Here is an 18,690-nt window from a genome sequence, read left to right as displayed (position 1 = left end):
GTTTGTCGGTTGTTTATCGAGCTGGTGAAAGAGTGTGAGGTGTCATCACAATGCTGCTGTATGAGCTGTGAGAGGACGATGATAGGTATGTCGATAGACCGGAAAGGAATAAGAAGAGAGACTGAAAGGGGATGAACATGAAGAGGTTGATGGATGGGTCTGTGCACTTTGGTTCTTGTGTCTCTGTTGATGGGACCCCCCTGTTTTTGACTTTCCTTCCGCTTCAGACGCGTCCAAAGTTGATTACATAATAATTAGGGACCATCGTCGTTTCACATATCACGGAGTTAGCTACAGTACTCCGCTGTATTCTCGTTCCTGGCAGACTTTTTGCATCAATTCTCATCCTTGCCACCGTGAGATGGATGGACTGCATTTCTGCAAAATAGTCAAACCTCCTCTTGTGACTCTTCAAATCAGTTCTTTCTGATTCAAACTTCTGTCCTCAACTCTTCGGCAAGATGGGTAAACACGACAAGAAGACAGGTAAGGGTCGTTTGGATAAGTTCTATCGACTCGCCAAAGAGCAAGGTTATAGAGCTCGTTCAGCTTTGTGAGTGCAATATAACAAGACTTCTTCGTCCATCCCCTCTCCGACCGGTATGCGACACTGAAAGCTAATTGTGGTTCTCACCCTTCACAGCAAGCTCGTTCATCTCAACCGAAAGTACGACCTCCTTTCCAAATCAAAATGCGTGATCGATCTTTGTGCTGCTCCTGGAGGTTGGCTCCAAGTAGCCGAGAAATACATGCCCAAAGGATCTCTCATCATCGGTGTTGATTTGAACCCAATCAAACCCCTTCCTCACGTCATCACCTTCGTGTCAGACATCACCACTCCTCACTGTCGACAAACACTCAGATCGCACATGCACGATTGGAAGGCCGACTTGGTCTTACATGACGGTGCTCCCAACGTTGGTTCCGCTTGGGTTCAAGATGCGTTCACACAGAACGAATTGGTGTTGCAGAGTTTGAGATTGGCGACAGAGTTCCTGATAAAGGGTGGAAGTTTCGTGACAAAGGTCTTCAGAAGTCAAGACTATAACAGTCTGATGTGGGTCTTCGGACAACTGTTCAAAACTGTCGAAGCGACCAAACCTCCTTCTTCCAGGTGAGTACAGCATTTCTTACACCTCCAATCATGTTCTCAACTGATATGTAATGCTACAGAAACGTCTCCGCCGAAATCTTCGTCGTCTGCCGAGACTTCATTGCCCCCAAACACATTGACCCCAAATTCCTGGACCCCAAACACGTCTTCAAGGATGTTTCTTCCCTCCCTACTACTATCATCGCGGCTCCCGAATCCTCATCCACTACTCCCGCTACGCAAGCGTCCACCTCTGCCTCAGCTGCTGCTGCCGCTCGTCTCGCTGCCAACTCCCACGCTCACTCCAACGTCTTCGCACCGGAGAAGAAGAGAAGACATAGGGAAGGTTATGCGGAAGGAAATTTGACCAATTACTTCACATGCAAAGCGGAGGATTTCGTCAAGGGACCGGACCCAGTCTTGGTCCTGGGAAATATGAACAAGGTCGAGTTTATCTCAGATGAAGAGAAGGGGTAAGTGCCAGCATTTGTGTGATCGAGCCAGTAAGCTGATAGTATCATCGTAGCTGGCTCAAATCCCGACACAGCACACCTGAGATCATTGCCAACTTTGATGATCTCAAAGTTCTCGGTAAAGGAGACTTCAAAGCATTGATGAAGTGGCGTCTTGCAATTCGACTGGAGACCGGACTCGATGTTAAGGCGGATCCTACCGCCGATCTCACCGAAGACGTTGTCGTCGAAGAGATGGACGAGGAAGAGCAGATCTCGGATGAGGTAAGTGATTTGTAACAGCTGTGACCTAAACGGACTTTTCATGTACATCCAGCTGACCATTCACCGTTTTCCAGCTCAAGAAGCTTCACGAAGCGAAACTCACGAAACAGAAACGAGAGAAGAAGCGATCGAATGAGAAGAAGGCTCGAGAACTTCTCAAGCTTCAACTCAACATGACTGCCCCTGAAGACCTTGACGCCAACGATCTCGCTCTCAAGGGTGAGGAAGAAATCTTCGATCTCGAGGAGGGAGAGAATGAGGCTCGACGACACGAATCCGGTCGACAAACATTGACCGACATTGTCCAAGATGCGGATGGTATGGACGACTCTGAATCCTCTGAATCTGAGGAGGAGTCTGACGAGGAGATTCTCGACTCGGACGAGGAAAGAGAGAGGAAGACTGCAGCGCTTGAAGGCGAGCTCGATGGACTGTATGAGAACTACAGGGAGAGAATGCAGGAGAGGGATGCCAAGTGGAAGGTGAAGCAGGATAGGATGAAGGACAAGAACTTTGATGCCTGGCACGGAATCAAGGAGAATGGAAGTGATGATGAAGATGGAGAGGGACGTGGGAAGGGTGCTGGAGATGACGATGACAGTGAAGGTGGATGGGATGTGTTGGCTTCCAAGAAAGCCAGGATCGGTGAAGGTGATTCGGATTCCGATACTGACTCCGAGGACGAGCAGGATGAGGACCAAATGGAGAAGCCAAAGAAGAAGGCAGTCAAGTTCGACAAGCCTGTCAGGGAGAGACCTTCAAGACCCAGCGGTGCGGCCGGCAATCTCGTAACGTCGTTGCAAGAGACCGAGAAGCGAGCGCAAATGAGTCGACAAGCTCAGTTATGGTTCGATCAATCGGTGTTCAAGGATGTCGGTGATCTCGCCGCTTTGGACGGTGACGATGAGGAGGAAGAGGAGCAAGATGAGACGGATGAGGAGGGTGACGATGAGGAGGCGAGTGAAGGCGATGAAGATGTCGAGATGGAAGAGGGCACTGGTGGCAGCAGTACGCTTGAAGACGATGGGGTGAGTTTTGGTCCTCCTGACGGAAGTCGTTGATTGGTCGCTTGCTGACTAGTCGACCTGTGTGTAGGACGACGACTTTGAAATCGTTCCTCAAGAGCCTGAAGATGACGGAACAGCATGGGATGTTGATGATGAAGATCAGGACGAAGTCAAGAAGAAGATCATCAAAGACAAGGGTCTTCTCACCGCCGAAGCTGTCACTCTCGCCACTGCACTTGTGAACCGACAAATCACTGCTTCTCAATTGATCGACCAAGGATTCAATCGATTAACAGGTCACAACAAAGATGGATTACCCGAATGGTTCTTGGATGACGAATCGAAGTACTACAAACCCAATATCCCCGTCACGAAAGAAGCCATGGATGCTCTTCGAGAGAAACAACGTGCGCTCGATGCTCGACCTATCAAGAAAGTCGCCGAAGCGAAAGCCAGAAAGAAGTTCAAGACGATGCAACGTATGGAGAAGGCCAAGAAGAAGGCTGATGGCGTTATGGAATCTGAAGAGATGGGAGATGGTGAAAAGGCAAGACAGGTCAGGAGAATGTTGGCGAAAGCCGCAAAGGGTAAAGAGAAGGCAAAAGACAAGAAAGTCGTCGTCGCAAAAGGTATTCATAGGGGTGTCAAGGGTAGACCAACGGGTGTCAAGGGTAGATATAAGATTGTCGACGCGAGAATGCGAAAAGAGGTGAGTCCAGTCGTGCTTCACCCTTGGCATGGGAAAGGTATATTGATGCTGATGTCAATCGCTTTCATTTCAGGTCCGAGCACTCAAGAGAGTCAAAAAGGCCAACAAGAAACGATAGATGGGTTTGGGAGTGTTCGTCTCGGTTCGCGTGGCATATACCATTTCTATCAACGATTGGCTGTTTATGCATGTATTATACCTGGACTACGAGCACTGCTACACTTACCGCACTGTACATGGTCGTTCAGCTGTACAACGGGCATAGATCTAATCTTGCTTCTGGTTTCAGTCAGGTAGATGTGCAGTTGACCAACGGACCTCACAGAATCTTACGGTATTGTTCCAATGCTACATCCATCTGTGGTATATAACTGTATCTACGATGCAGAAGGCCCCTTTCCAGCGCTTCCGAAAGACCACACAAGCTCTGATAACAACTTCAAGATCCCGTTTCTAACACTGCACTACACTCACGCCTGCCCATCTCCCCCCCATCTCCTCAGAGTCAATTTCAACTCCCTTCCTCCCTCTCCTCTCCTCAGGGGATATATCCACCTCCCCCACTGCCCTTTCACCTCCAGTCGTCCCTCACTAATCTCCTCCAACTCGAGTTCGACTTTCGCATTTTGTCCAGCTTTCCATTCTGATCCTTCAGGACCTGATTCGACTTCGCCGAGGATATGTCGACTGTTCGTTTTTGGTGATTTTGCCTTCTGATCAGAGTTTTGGAGATAATGGGCATATGGTAAGTAGATGAGCGTATGTCCTTCGATCACAGCTTCTTCTTTCGGTACGTCGCTCTCCCTCGATCTCGAAGCTGTACCAGTCCCATCTTCTCCTAGACCTAGACCTTCCATACCTCCAATGTTGAGAATCAGATTGAACTCCCCATTCTTGATTTCAAAGCTGAACTTGACAATCTCCCCTCCTACAATCTCCGCAGGATAAGGCCTACACCAACTTTCGATACCCCTGCTTCCTAATTGAATCAACGTCGATAGGTCTGGCGGGTTATCAATCATGAGATCGTCGTTTGATTCGGGTGCGATCTCGTCGTATGACAACAGGGAGAGGTCTTCACCGTTCCACCCATCTCCATGAGCGTGGGTGTTGAGCGGTTCGTAGACCCATAAAGTGTATGAGAGGGCGTTGCGGCCATCTGGGATATGTGTGAAATGATCAGCTTCTGTCTGAAAAGATCTGAGCCAGGTGGGCAGATGACTCACCACATCCGTTAAGCACCTCGTCCATAGCCTGACACAGCATTGGACAATCAGCGAGCTATCCCTGCTCGACGGATCCGACGACTCACCTTTGAAGGCTCCTTGTAATCTTTCCTCTCTGTCTTTCCCCGCGCTAAGCCAAACAGCTTCGAGGACGGCTTCATATCCCACGGTGTACCGATTTCTCCAATCAATGCTATGACAGCACTGGTCAGCGCCTTTCTTGACTTTGTAATGCCGAAAAGACACTCACTCGGATATTCTCCTCCGCCATCTTCCTCGCCAGCAATGCCATCACCATCTTGGGCATCGCTCTTGAGCTCGCCCAGCTCATCTCGAAGTGTAGATCTGATAGATTTCGTACCGAATTTGATGGCTGAGAAGATATTCGTGATACCTCGTTGCATACCCACCGCGTCCTGGTTAGGAGAAAGATTAGCTCCGATCGATGCAAGTGATTGTCTCGCAGGTAACTTACCGCGTTAAACTTGTGTCGTCCTATTTTTTGGATGTCAGCAGCGATTCGACATGCTAAACCTATAAAAGGCAGGCTCACGTTTACCCAACATGGTTAAACCATCGTAGAAATGAGAACTGAGCGCAATTCGTCCTCGCTTCACTTCTTGCGATATGTCAGGCGGTGATTTGAAAATTGGCCCGTTCACAAAAGATATAGCGTTGGGATGAGCTTGTCTGACACGACCGATGAATGAGGTGTAATGATCTGCACAGGGGTTGATTAGTGTCTCATAGCCCGCCATTGTACGGTCGCTTACCTCTCCAGAAATCATCTATGAAGCCAGCGTTTTCTTTCCCTTCTCTCACAAAGTATTCTTTGTTCAGTAAGGACCCGTCTGTCCGATCCCACCTACATAGTCCAACATGATCAGCATCATTTCACATCCGGGTTCCCGTAAACGGAGACTCTAGACTCACACTCCATGGCCCGCCCAAACACATCCCGCTTCTCCATCTTCATTCCAGAAATCCCACTCCTCTCCCCATTTCCAGCCCCATCTCTGTCCTGCTTCTTCCGCCTCCTTTCGCGATAACCATACGCCCTTACCACCTGGAGGTGTTAGTGTGATTTTGCCTTTTGTCTTTTGGCCAGTTGAGGTGAAGTCGCCGTATTCTATGTCGTTAACTGATTGGCCGACGCCTAGTCGGAAGCCTTGTATAGGTGTCGGTGAGGGTCCTTTTCTACACATAGTGAAAGATTAGCATGTGTATATTTGAATTTGTGCAAGGGAAGCTTAGTCCACTTACTTGAAAGACTGAGCTTCGGGGAAAGTGCTAAGATCGGGGATACCTACAAACCCCTCATGAGGTTCGTTCATACTGTCCCAACCAATAACACAGTCGTCCAGCACGCCTCCAGCATCTCTGAATCGATCAGCGAGGCTAATCAGGTTGAGGGTCAGCTATGGTCATTCTGATGTACAAGCGGACTGACCGTCCATATGCCTCGTTGAAGTGATCTCTCAACCATTGACCAACTGGCACATCGTCAATCTTACATTTCGGAGCGAACGTTTCTGACGCGAAGAACATCGTGAAGCAATGTCGAGCAGCCAGTCGATTCAAGTTCGTATTCCAGATCACTAACCGGTGAATTGTACATGTGAGTAAAGTGTTGACACTCTGGTGAGAACACGCGAACGGGAACGTACTATCTGGCCATTCTTCTAGTGTCCCTTCTGCAACCGCCTTGATACCTTCCTCTCCACCATATCCTTCTTTTGCATAACATTGATGAACGACAGCTGAACCTGTTTGATGTATTCGACGGGGATTGAGACCGATCGCTTGAAGAACCCAGTACGGTGCTCCGGAACCTGAAGTGAATCGAGAGAATACGTCTTGGTGCGGTGAGATGACTTTGCAAAAGGCTGACTGTCAATGATGTGCAACGAGCCGCAGAGACGAAGATAAGACGTACAAACTCTGAATCCGTGTTCTCGACATTTGCGTAAAACATCGATAGTGTAGTCGATATACGCTTCATCATATTTACCACTGCACATCCAGGAAGAACATCAGCGACATACTATGTAGTTGTGCGTTTTCACTCACGGTCCAGCATGTTCCAAAGCTTCCCAAGTGACGAGATATCGTATCGTGGTGAAACCCCATGCCTTCAACCGTCTCAAGTGGACCTGTCGTATTGAGTCAATATAGATTAAACGCCAATAGGCGGACTGATAAATCACTCACATCCGCCTCTTCCACAGGAAATGGTCTGCCAGAAAACCATCCCTCTCTCCCACCTTCCTCTGCTTCACTCCACCATCTCGTTTCATCCTCACCCAGATGAGATTCCTGGCCTGCTAATACTCGACGTATATCATCTCTCTCCTTTCTTGATAATTTTGCAGGATCAGATCGCAAAGTCGAATACTGTGGAAGCGACTCTGGGAGAGTGGGATATTTCGAAGTAGAAGAAAGGTTGACTCCCCGGAGAAGCAAGGCTGTCGGAGGCAGAGCCGGGTCAGAAGAGGGTTGGAGGAAATACGCATGAGAGGTTGACAGATGATTAGGACCAGGATTGGGTTGAGGTGCAGCGTCCATTGTAAGGAAGTATCTGATGGCTTATGCGCTGCGGACAGAGCGGAAAAGAGAAGTAAGGAAGCGGTTTCCTAAGGGTCAATACGACTCTGTTTGGATGAAGAAGAACAGGAGGAAACGACACCTTGATTGAATCTCGATTAAATCGCAAGTTAACGCGACGATCGCTGCGGAGCTCCAAAAACAGTGAAAACAATGACGTTGATTCCGGGAATTCGATATCAGCATGCCTCCTGGAATCTCATAATCAATTATAAGGCTCCCAGATCACGATTTACGATGGGCCAAAATGCTAGTAGACTCTACTCGGTCAAAGCGACACCCAACCATGCACGGAAACGACCTCAATATCAACAGGAAGGAGCTCACCGCATCTCCGATCAACCAGGCAAACAGTCGTCTTGTATGTGTGGAAGACGCCTATATCCAAGCAGACCCCAAGAACTGCTCACGCATAGTCACATGGGCTCAGCAGTATCAGAGATTATCGACCGAGCACGTTAATATGCATATCGACATTCTCATCGAGCCATGTCGTTCGCCTCAAAGAAGCAAGCATGCGACCAAAGATAATGTCAAAAGTCAAAAAGTTTAATAGTGGGCCCAATTAAATGGGTGTAGAGTAAGAAATTCGAACGCGGGACGTGATCAGATACACGGGTTTCTCTAGTAAAAGGCGAGAGAATCATTCGTCTATGTGTCTGGTCCACCGCTGAAGAGATTTTACCGTTTCTGCCTTTATATACCCGAGCTTCACTTGGTTGACGCGCGTGCGATCGAGATTTGGTTCTGCCCTTGCTTTTCGTCTTGTCCTTCCTTCTTTGCTGTTTTGCTATTGAACAGTCTTACCTTGATATTGATTTGCTTTGACATATGTACTGGTCACGTCTCGCGGATCGAATGGACGGAGTTTCAACCTGCAAATGCCGTTGGTAAGTGTTTATACGGACATTCAACATCACTTCCTGTGTTCGATAACCTACACTCTCCGAACTGCTGTGACGAATCACCGCCTTTTCGTGATGTCACCCATACTTACAGTTCGAAACTGTCTCTCGTGCAGTGGTCTGACGCATCCCTCCGATGTCTGACAAACATCATGTATCGACCTGAAGTCATACACGGGATACCAACTGATGTGCTACCCACTTCGACGCGATACTAACGCTTCAAGCCTAGTTTATCCAGCCAGCCCGATCGATTGTTTCCAGCAAACATCCCTTCGCATCACAAACGCAAGACGAGGCTTTCTGCTCACCCGCCATGTTTGCTTGTAAGCTTGTTGTACTGTTCATCAAGCCTGCACAAGCATGGGCTGAGGTATGGCTACAATGTACGTTCACATGCATTATACTTACATATCTTAAGGCTTTGGGTTTCGCTTCTTCACTTTCGCTTCGACTTTCCACTCAAAACATCACTTTCCGTCTTTCCGTCTTTCAATTGCTTCTTCCTTCGTACTTAGTTACTTATAATTTACTGTCCTGATAGGCAGAGCTGGTAGCTCTGTCTGCTACTACCTTTGCATCGATTATAGTTTTTTCTCCAGTCACGAAGACGTTCTACGATCTAATCACGAAGACTTCCTATTGTACCGCAACACATCAAAAGGTCCACCTATCAAAACATCGACTGCTGTGCGAAGCATATCACAATGCCAGATTCCTCTCATCCACCGACTCCGTCCCCTCCTCGAGCTAGACATTCTACCCGACGAGCACCAACACGATTCGAGAAGGAATCAGCAGCGACCGGAGGGAAGTCAGCTGCCGATCTACCCGGCGATCCGAAGGTGATCGGACCATGGCGTATCGGTCGGACGATTGGTAAAGGCGCAAGTGGTATGTCCCGCATTGTCTCTTTGGCTAGGCGATCCAAGCTGATTTACTCGTTGATACTGTTAGGACGAGTGAAGATTGCCAAACACTCTAAAACTGGGCAATACGCAGCAATCAAAATCGTCCCCAAACATGCATTGCTAATGACTTCCCGAATGTCGATAACTGAGGCAGGGGCTAAACATGATAAAGCGGTGCTAGGGATTGAGAGGGAGATTGTGATCATGAAATTGATCGATCATCCGAATGTGATGAGTCTTTACGATGTTTGGGAGACTGCGAAAGAGCTGTAAGTATGGCGTGTACTTGTCAACCTCCGTCATCTTCATCTTTCCGCGTTACAACTTACACGCTCCAGTTCGCTAATCCTCCTTCAACGTGCTATCTGAGCTCAAGTTTGTGCATTGGGCTGACCTCTTCATCCCTACCCAAGCTACCTCGTCCTGGAATACGTTGAAGGTGGAGAACTATTCGACTACCTAGTCTCCCAAGGACGGCTTCCGCCCGACGAAGCTTCCCGATATTTCCAACAGATCATAGCTGGTGTAGACTACTGTCACAGATTCAACATCTGTCATCGGGATCTAAAGCCTGAGAATCTATTATTGGACGCTGAGAAGAATATCAAGATTGCAGATTTTGGTATGGCAGCGTTGGAACCGAGTGATAAGCTGTTAGAAACTAGTTGTGGGAGTCCACATTATGCTAGTCCGGAGATTGTTGCGGTGAGTCGCCACCGCCAGCCCACTAGACAAGTGGCAAGACTACGCTTTCGTTTTGTATGATTGAGACGAGATTTGGTGGCTGATGTGTGAGGTGTCGGTGACCATAGGGCATGTCATATCATGGCGCAGCATCCGACATCTGGTCCTGCGGTGTGATACTTTTCGCCCTACTCACCGGTCGACTCCCCTTTGACGACGAGAACATCCGGGTTCTCTTACAAAAGGTTAAGAATGGACGATTCTCGATGCCTGCGGACTTACCGACTGACGCCAAAGATCTAATCATGAGAATGTTAGTGGTCGATCCTGAGAAGAGAATCACCGTGAGTATGCGTCTCCAGACTTTTAGATCGACCCAAGCATTGAGGTAAAATGACTGGCGAACTAACCCTACCGCAATACGTGTTGCAGATGCACGACATCATGCGTCACCCATTCTTCCAACGAAAACAAGATACCGACTCTGGCCGACGTATCAACCTCGTTGAGCCACCACGACTCGAAGAGATCGCCCGACCTGTAAGGTCCGAAAGAGATATCGATCGTGACATCTTGAGAAACTTGAGGACACTGTGGAACGGCGCTTCGGAAAGGGAGATTGTCAAATCTCTGTTGTCGAACGAGTACGTTTCTCTTTCCCCACCACTCTGCTGGATGAATGGCACACTTGGCTAATTATTTTGCTTATGCATTCGTAGAAAGACGTGGGAGAAGGCTTTCTATTTCTTGCTATTGCAGTACCGAAACAAACATCTGGAGAACTTCAACCCTGGGCCAGAATCAAGACGGGGTACAGCTGGTAGGTCTTTCAGCCTCAAAATCTGATCCAAAGCTGATGACTTTTCTGCCCATCACGTACTCAAAGAACGACAAAGGAAAGGCGAATCCTCTTCTAACCAGAGACGATCTACTCGCTCAAGTACCGCAGCAGCAGCAGCAGCAGCTGGGAATGGAAGTACTATCCGGAAAGCAGTTCCTCGAGAAGAGCGCGAACGCGAACGTGAGAGGGAACGCGAACGTGATCGCCTTCGTCATACCAAGCATGATAACAGCGAGAATGATCCACCAACTACCATCACGACGACACACGTTGCCACTCGACCTGCACCAAAACAGCCCGGTACGCCTACGTCTCGTGTAGGCGGACCACGACCTTCTCCTGACCCACTTGCACCCAAATCGACCAATACCAGTACACCGAAGACTCCTATCTCCTCGCAGTTGGAGAAGCCGACAGGTGCACCTTCGACTGTCACACCTGTTGATCCTCGACTTCCAAAGATAACTTTACAGCGACCTACGCCCCATTCGCCAGCTCCTACACCTACACCTATGGGATTAGGACTCAATATCGCTGTGACTGCACTTCCACCTACGCCCTCGCCAGCACCTAGTAGTCCTCCATTGGGAATGGTAGTGGGTGCTGCGTTGGGCAATATCAATGTCCCCCAAGTCCAAGATGCCGCTCTGCAGAAATTCTTCCATGATATAGCTGAACAACTCCAGCTTATCGGTTCAGCTTCGCCAAGATCGAGTATAGTCGTCGATTCGCCTTTGGCTAGTCCGGCTTTGTCACAGGGGGAAACAATCATTACTCCAACTACACCTCATATGGACTTAGCACCTCTACAGAACCAACCACAGCCACCAAAGGCCCAACACCAGCCTACAGCACAGACGCAGACGCAGACTCAACAGGGATATAGACCGGTTCACACTCGGAGCGTGACGGATCAGCCACAGATTGTGAATACGACACGGGCGGAAGTAGGTCGGAGAAGATCATATCTCGGTGATGCAAGTTCGAGAGAAAACACATACGCCACACAACAACAGCAGCAACAGCATAGGTATTCGGGTGGATTGGAGAAATTGAGAAAGCCGATCTTGTCACAAGGATCGGAAAGTAAGAGGAGGTCAAAGCGTGAGTTTAGGTACCGTCGAGCCATAAGACATGTGAGAACTTGGACTGATGCCAACCCCGTGTTCAGCTGCTCCACTCGACTTGTCTCCGAAGATCCCTTACGATCCCCTCTCACCAAAAGGTTCGCCATACTTGTCCACGCCTCCACTGGGTACGGGTACTTCAGCACCGCCATCGCCGTTATTACTTGGTCCCAATAACGATGTGAAACAATCATGGTTCTCAAATCTGTTCAGCTGGAAACCGGCGGTGAGTAGCATGTTCACTGAAACTGATTTGAATTCAGACGCTCCATCTACTCAACTGCGCTACGTGTCCGACACTGCACTTTGAGTCAAGTCAATGCTGATCCTGAGATTTCGTCATAATGATAGACTTTCACACTCATCTCCGCGGACGACTGTGCCAGTTCCCGAGCGGAATGTATCAAGCTGCTGGAGAGCTTCGGGGCCAGTGTTATCCTTGAAGATGCAGATGGGTGGGGGGTATTGAAATGTCGTGTGGACGAGATACGTGGTGAGTGCGACGAGGACTTCGGTATCACTGTCTCTTCCACCTTCCATCCTCCTACATCGCCTCACTGTTTTCCAGCTATAACGTTATTCGTGTTCGGCCCTTCTTGAAGAAGGCGGTCCTATCTCAACACAACATGTAGAAGAGAGGCTAACTTAACTCGTACATGGTTCGCAGACGTATCAGGTCTCACGATCCCCAAATCCGTTCGATTCAGAATCGAGTTCCTCCCTCACGCAATCTGGTCTACCGGACCATCACCACTCCCCTCCCCAAACCCCAACGGCATCGCTACACAATTCCATCCTCCCAACCTCAACGGTGGAGGGGGTATGATCGTACCTGGTAGTCCTGGTGGCAGTGTTGTTGGGGGAGGGGGTAGGACGATGACGACTAGTATGACGATGGTTCAGGAAAAGGGGGCATTGAGCAGTTTTAAAGCTGTTTACGGGAGGATCAGAGCTGAATGGAGGTAAGTTTCTAAATTTGAACCTCCCCTATCTGCCTGTTGTGCGATGCACAAAATCTACAGCGTACGATTGGAGTTCTTTCTTCGCAAGCTGATTCAATGATTCGTTGTCGTGTACAGACTTGACTCGCTCAAATCTCCTGCGATATCGAGCAATTCGAGATTCGTCACGTCGCCACTTGCTTCGCCGGCAATGTCAAATGATCATGCTCATGGCATGTGGTCATGAGCTGCGTTGGTGGAACGCCACAAAACAATTGGTGGAACTGCTTTCATCACAGATGAATAGTGAGCGAGCTATGTGGACCGTATGTATGGTATGAAATGATTCGTGTTGTACAGTATTTGATATAGTATAGCGAGATGCATGTAAAATCGTAATGTTCATAGATACGACGTGATGACTCAATCTCCCTTCTTGTCGTTCTCCAATCACTCTTCAAGAGGAATGGTCTTCTCTATGATCTACAGCGGACTATGGCTGCACTCAATACACCTTGGAGCTTGCTTGAGTTCGACGGATCAGATTTTCCCTTCCACTTTCTGGTTCTGTCACTTCTTCAATAGGCGGAACTGACGCAGCGTACGCTATTCACCGTCAATACCGTCAGCCATAATCACCTTAGGACACGGTTTACTACCCAGCCTCGTCATGACGTGACTGAGCTAGAAAGAAGGAGAACTCACTCGACGCTCGACCTCTAGTCGGAGCTCTACTCGGGGGCAGAGGGTAACTTCTCGGATCGACGCCGTTACCACTATGAGGTACAGGCTTGCGAAGTACTTTGCTCGCCTTACTAGCCGGGACTTGTTTGTTCACGCTTCGTGCGGGTCGAGGTTCTTCGATATCGGGTTCGGACTGCAAGTCGCAGCACAAGACTCAGCTTCTACTCATCTCTTAGATCAATCAGTCGCTAGTTTACTCACCGTCACCGTGGTTCTCCTATCATACCATGTCGTCGCTCTGCTCTGAGGCAAAGGCACCATCGTTGCAAAATCAATCGCCTTGACTTCCGGTGCTGTTCCCATAGGCACGGTCGGTACTTGCTCTGGTGGACTGGCAGTATATGCGGTCGGAGCTACACTTCTCGTCGGAGGAAGGGGGATATCATGTGCCTGCTTTCCTATTATTTGAGCCTTTCTGCCTGTCGCATCATGATGCGGAAGAGAAGTCGCTGTGTATGCTGTGGGAACCATACTCCTTGGTGGAGGCAAAGGTGCTTCGTGTGCTTGGGGTTGAGTCTTAGTTGGAGGGGAGTTGAATCGCTCGGTGATGATGATAGTCTCCCTCTTCTTGCCAGGCTCCGGAGGTGCGTTGAGATCAATCACCTCACCAGGCGGAGGTTGAGCACGCTCAGGAGGTGGGGCAACATGTTTGGGAGAAGCGGTAGGGGAGACTTGATTTGGAAAAATTGCTGAGGGCGGGTGATTCGATCGTGAATGAGAAGACTGTGTACGTCAATTGCAGTCGGAGTGCATGTAGGTGATTGATAGACATTGGAAAGTGGCAATTGGCGATCTGTAAGCTTGCGTCCTCCTAGTGCATGAACTAGAGAACTCATGAACGCACCGGAGGTTGCACCGTGATCTACAAGTATTGGTATCAAAAGCGCAGAAGATAAGGCATTGTTGTTGTCGTAATGTTTCGTGGATTCGGGAAATAGGGTTGGACGTCGCATCATGTTCATTGTGAGTTCTTCTCTCTTCAAGCGTACCAAGACGTTCTTCTTCTTTGCGCTTGAGGATCACGTACAGTTGGAGCTCTCATCCTTCCTCCGCTTCTTCCATCGTCATCACTATCCGCATTCCCGCCAATCCCACTGAGACCCAGCGCCGAAGTTCGAGGACCTTGGACATCCATTACGCTACCACTCACTGCGGCTGGAGCCATACCTGGCGGAACGAAGAGATCATGCGTTCGTGGAGGTCGATATGCATTTTCCGGCTCGGGCAACTCATCGTTTCGCCTCATGACGGGATCTTGTTGCCTCCTACCACCGAAAAGTGCAGAGAGGGAGTGATGATGTTGATGTCCTCGATCTTCGCGTCTGTGATGGTGAGGCTCCGAGAATGTCTTATTTGCACCTGATTCTTGCGTTTGATCATTCGGTGGTCCACCGAAAGAGCCCAAAGGTTGCGGCATGACAGGCTGAGCAAAGACGTTAGTCACGCTAGGGAGTAGAATCGTCTCCTCCTCACTCACAGTAATTCTGTGCCTCATATTAGGCATCGAAGGTGCGGGTCGTGGCGGCCCTCGACCGGCTAGACCTGGTCCATACCCTTGAGCATGTGCTTGCTGCATCTGCCTCATAATGTGCGGTGGTGGCATCTGATTAGATCCCATCATCGGTGGAGGAACCTATATCCTTGACTGTCAGTTTGTGAAATACACAGGTGAGGATCCGTCGATAACTTACCGAGCCATGTTGACCACCCATATGTCTCGTGAGATCCTCCTCGGCAGCCTCTTCGATGTTCTCCAGTCCTGGTTGATCCAGCTCTTCATCATTTCTCAATGCTCCAGCAACTCTTGATCTAGCTGGCGTTCTCACAGACCTCTGAGGAGTGGGATGAGACGCCCTTCGCCCACCTCGATACTGGGAGTTCGGACTCTGCACAGCGGAAACGTCTCGGGAGCTGTGAATCGAGTCAGCACGCACGGGGCGCCAACTTCGTGTAGGACTAGAGAGATTGTACTTACATTGGAAGGCCTATTGCCGCCGGATCGATTGAGCCGTACGACGACTGCCTGGAATGTTCCTTTCCCTTCATCGGGAAGATAGGATACCTATCCCCATCTGGGATCTGAGACATAGGTCGCTGTCGTGAGTTAGGCTGTACATTCTCACCAACACTCATCCTTCTCCCAAGCCCTGATCTGTCTTCCATCGTATTTGGTCCAGTCCTGGAAGGACCCTTCGTAGTCTGGGCTCTTGACAGTCTGTTTCCCGAACCTTGATAAGCAGCAGGATTAGGGAGAGGCTTGTCGAAGACGGATCCGCCATTGTCATAGTGCGATTGATTAGCGGTGGGGGGCCGAGTGTCTCGAGTGCCTGCCTCGGTGTGTGGTACCGCCGACGTATGTATAGTCTTGGTAGGCGCACCAGCCATCATTCGCTTGAGAGAAGGATCGTGATCAACTCGTTCTAGGTATGACTCAGCTGCGTGAGGCCGCAAAGTCGATTCTGGTATGGCGGCGTTCACTCCAGCAGATGTGGCGGTTTGACCAGCATGAGGAAGAGCCGTGGCTTGAGTGCGTGATGAGGTTGGAGGTTGTGTACGCCGAGGACTGGCTTTCATGGTTGCCGCATGAGTGCGAGGTGTGCGGTTGGTATGTGCATGCATACCGGTAGCAGCTTGATGGGGTTTTGTAGCTTGTTGTTGGCTAGGAGCTCCACTCGTAGTAGGAGGCATTTGGTAGGGATGTCCTCCTACGTTCGGCATCTGGGACTGTGGCATAGCGCCCAGGCCTGCTGCTGCACCCAAATTCACTGGCGGAGCAACAGGTACCATGACGGGGACCATCATTGGTTGAGGCATTTCTTGACCCATCTGCTGAGTTTGCATTTGCGGGCCAGGCGGAGGAGCTCCAGGGAATTGGGATTGCATCATTGAAAGACCTTGCGGGGGCACCGTTGGCTGCGGATGAGAGGGCATCATGTACTGATTGGTTGCTTGAGCGGGAATCGAATGTTGAGTTAGAGCGTGTCCAGGATACTGAGGCTGCTGCTGTTGAGGCGATGCTGGACTTTCTCTGGTAGTTGGCATTTGATGTGGAGGGGACACCGACTGACTCTGCAAAGTCTGATGAGGCGATGGCCCTAGAGGCCCATCTTGTGGAGGAGACACCTGCTGAGGTTGCGGTTGATTGAACTGAGGAAATACCGAAGGGTTATTGGCGAAATACTCCATCAGCTGGGCGATACTTTGAAGAGGAACTTGAGGTGGTGAACTATGAGGTTGTGAAGCCTGCTCCTGTCGCTGAGGCGGTTGCTGTGGTTGCTGGAATTGCTGCACCGTCGGCGATTGTAGTTTCGGAGGTGACTGAACGCCTATCATGGGTGTCTGATGGAGAACCGCGCCAGGAACCGCCTGGACTGGATCAACTCCTGGGATAGGTGGAGAGCCCCCCATCCATCGCTCAGCCTCTTGCCATGCCTCCGCTCTACCCTCTTCTTTGCCTTGTGCTCGAGCTTCTCGTACACGAAGAGCCTCATGGTACTTCCATAACCTGCACAATAATCAGGTGGTGCCCATCGGTTAGAGAGCGATTGGACTTACTTATCCCTTGCTTCCTCAAAACACCTTTGTATCCTCCTCTTCTCCTCTTCTGATTTCTTCCCCTCATCTCTGGCTCTTCTCAGCGCTCTCACCGCACTGGCCCATTCCGTCTGGTAATTCTTAGTTTCGTCCTCCCTTCTCTCCACTTCCTGCTCGATCTGTGTTCTTGCCACTTGCTCGGCTATCAACCTAGCTTGTAATTCTCGGAGTTGTTTCTCGGCTGCCTCAAGTCGAGTAGTGGCCGTAGCTAGATCTTGAGCTTCTTTGATCTGTCGTCGGAGTTCCGTCATTTGTTCCTGATTTCGTGTCGCTTCTGCGTCGAGGAGTCGGTCTCGCATATCGTACATATTTCGACCCCTGACAAGTACGACAAGGTCAGCATGGCCATGCGTCATTTAAGGATGTGCCATGGAAGACGAAGGTACAAAGGAGTGAGGGATCGAGAACAAAGGATAAAAACTTACATGTCGCCTCTGGTCCAAACGCTGGTAGGTCCGACAGTCATCTCGTCCTCTAATCGAGCTCCAGTCCTAGGTGTGGCATAACTCATGTTGTCATGTGTCCAGTATGATGCAGCATCGGCTTCTTGTCGACGATCATCATCGTTCTGATCAAACCGTCCTTCGTCATAATCTTGAGCCATGTCTGTTTCGCCCGGATCCACGTTCGTTCCCCCTCTTCTGCCTGATCTGATGGAGGCGGAAGGAGCTCTGGCGGGTCGATACATGCTGATCGAATCGTTCGGGGCTAGTTCAGTGACGGAAGGGTATTGGTGCCAGGGCTGGAGGTACTGATTTTGAGAAGAGCTAGCAAATGGGGCTTGAGAAGCACGCTTTGATGGAAGGTAGTTTTGTTGCTGTGGTTGCGATGGTTGATGTGGGTTGGGTGGGGGTGCTGTGTGCCCAAGACCAAGGGTTTGAAGTCTCTCGTTGAGTGCTTCAAGACTGGTGGGAAGTCAGCAATGGTCAAAGAGCGATAAACAGAAGTAAGTTATAATTGATGTGTTGATGGCGTGGGAGCATATTATGCTTCTCAAGAGATGCGCGAAAGACTTCTTTGATGTGGAGTAATGATGTGATGCGTGTTGCGTCCGTCAAGATCACATAGGGCACGTGCAGAGAGAACATGACTTGTTCATTGTCCTACGCGACTGGGAGGACAAAAGACGTGTTTCGACCAAAACTCACTCTAACGGTTGACTCTGTTTCATCAGCATTGTTCCGTCACCATCACCTCTGCCTCCCTCTGACACACTCTTCTTCCCTGCTCCCTCAACAGGGAGTTGATACATGAATTCGTTTGTTGGATCTGGGTTCGCCATTCGGGCCCTTTGTCGAGTGAGCGGGTGTGTACGAGGGGAAAAATCGAAATCCTTCTCGGAGAGAGTTTCGTCCGGATCAAAGCTGATATTATCGTTATTGTCTTTGAAACGATGGGGGAAGAGGGAGGTCATTGTTGGGAAAATGAAATCCTGAAGTGCTTGATGATGTTGAGCAGGTCGATCTTCGCGTTCCATTGTTCGAACGAAGTGAAGAGAACGAAAGAAAGGAATGAAAAGAATTAATTGGCAGAACAAAGGGTGTAACAAAGGGGGTTGTGTGTGTGT

General features: G+C 49.6%; 4 protein-coding genes across 4 annotated transcripts; 2 read left to right on the top strand and 2 right to left on the bottom strand.

Annotated features, from left to right (window-relative positions):
* Positions 1–461: 461 nt before the first annotated feature.
* CI109_100328 (AdoMet-dependent rRNA methyltransferase SPB1) lies at positions 462–3,664 on the top strand (the record flags this gene model as incomplete). Its single annotated transcript, XM_032003007.1, has 7 exons — positions 462–553; positions 644–1,114; positions 1,174–1,566; positions 1,620–1,830; positions 1,905–2,858; positions 2,926–3,546; positions 3,620–3,664. 7 exons carry the CDS (start codon positions 462–464, stop codon positions 3,662–3,664), a joined length of 2,787 nt encoding a protein of 928 aa, XP_031862814.1.
* Positions 3,665–4,016: 352 nt separating this feature from the next.
* Positions 4,017–7,337, bottom strand: CI109_100327 (uncharacterized protein; the record flags this gene model as incomplete). The annotated part of the gene is made up of 14 exons (XM_032003008.1): positions 4,017–4,705; positions 4,773–4,800; positions 4,859–4,965; positions 5,023–5,188; positions 5,248–5,267; positions 5,326–5,493; positions 5,546–5,637; positions 5,706–5,969; positions 6,036–6,170; positions 6,223–6,370; positions 6,440–6,646; positions 6,709–6,785; positions 6,843–6,925; positions 6,984–7,337. 14 exons carry the CDS (start codon positions 7,335–7,337, stop codon positions 4,017–4,019), a joined length of 2,538 nt encoding a protein of 845 aa, XP_031862815.1.
* Positions 7,338–8,988: 1,651 nt separating this feature from the next.
* CI109_100326 (uncharacterized protein) lies at positions 8,989–13,032 on the top strand (the record flags this gene model as incomplete). Its single annotated transcript, XM_032003009.1, has 11 exons — positions 8,989–9,175; positions 9,239–9,461; positions 9,606–9,897; positions 10,005–10,220; positions 10,309–10,520; positions 10,596–10,696; positions 10,763–11,821; positions 11,889–12,070; positions 12,196–12,337; positions 12,512–12,806; positions 12,924–13,032. 11 exons carry the CDS (start codon positions 8,989–8,991, stop codon positions 13,030–13,032), a joined length of 3,018 nt encoding a protein of 1,005 aa, XP_031862816.1.
* A 258-nt stretch (positions 13,033–13,290) lies between these two features.
* Positions 13,291–18,405, bottom strand: CI109_100325 (uncharacterized protein; the record flags this gene model as incomplete). Its single annotated transcript, XM_032003010.2, has 10 exons — positions 13,291–13,391; positions 13,491–13,662; positions 13,731–14,252; positions 14,557–14,952; positions 15,007–15,162; positions 15,221–15,440; positions 15,505–17,034; positions 17,085–17,441; positions 17,549–18,028; positions 18,272–18,405. 10 exons carry the CDS (start codon positions 18,403–18,405, stop codon positions 13,291–13,293), a joined length of 4,068 nt encoding a protein of 1,355 aa, XP_031862817.2.
* Between the last annotated feature and the right edge of the window lie 285 nt (positions 18,406–18,690).

The sequence above is a fragment of the Kwoniella shandongensis genome, chromosome 1 (assembly GCF_008629635.2).
Source record: "Kwoniella shandongensis chromosome 1, complete sequence".
NCBI lineage: Eukaryota > Fungi > Basidiomycota > Tremellomycetes > Tremellales > Cryptococcaceae > Kwoniella > Kwoniella shandongensis.
The sequence above is the reverse complement of the archived record's forward strand: the minus strand, read 5'-3'. Positions and strand labels throughout refer to the sequence as shown.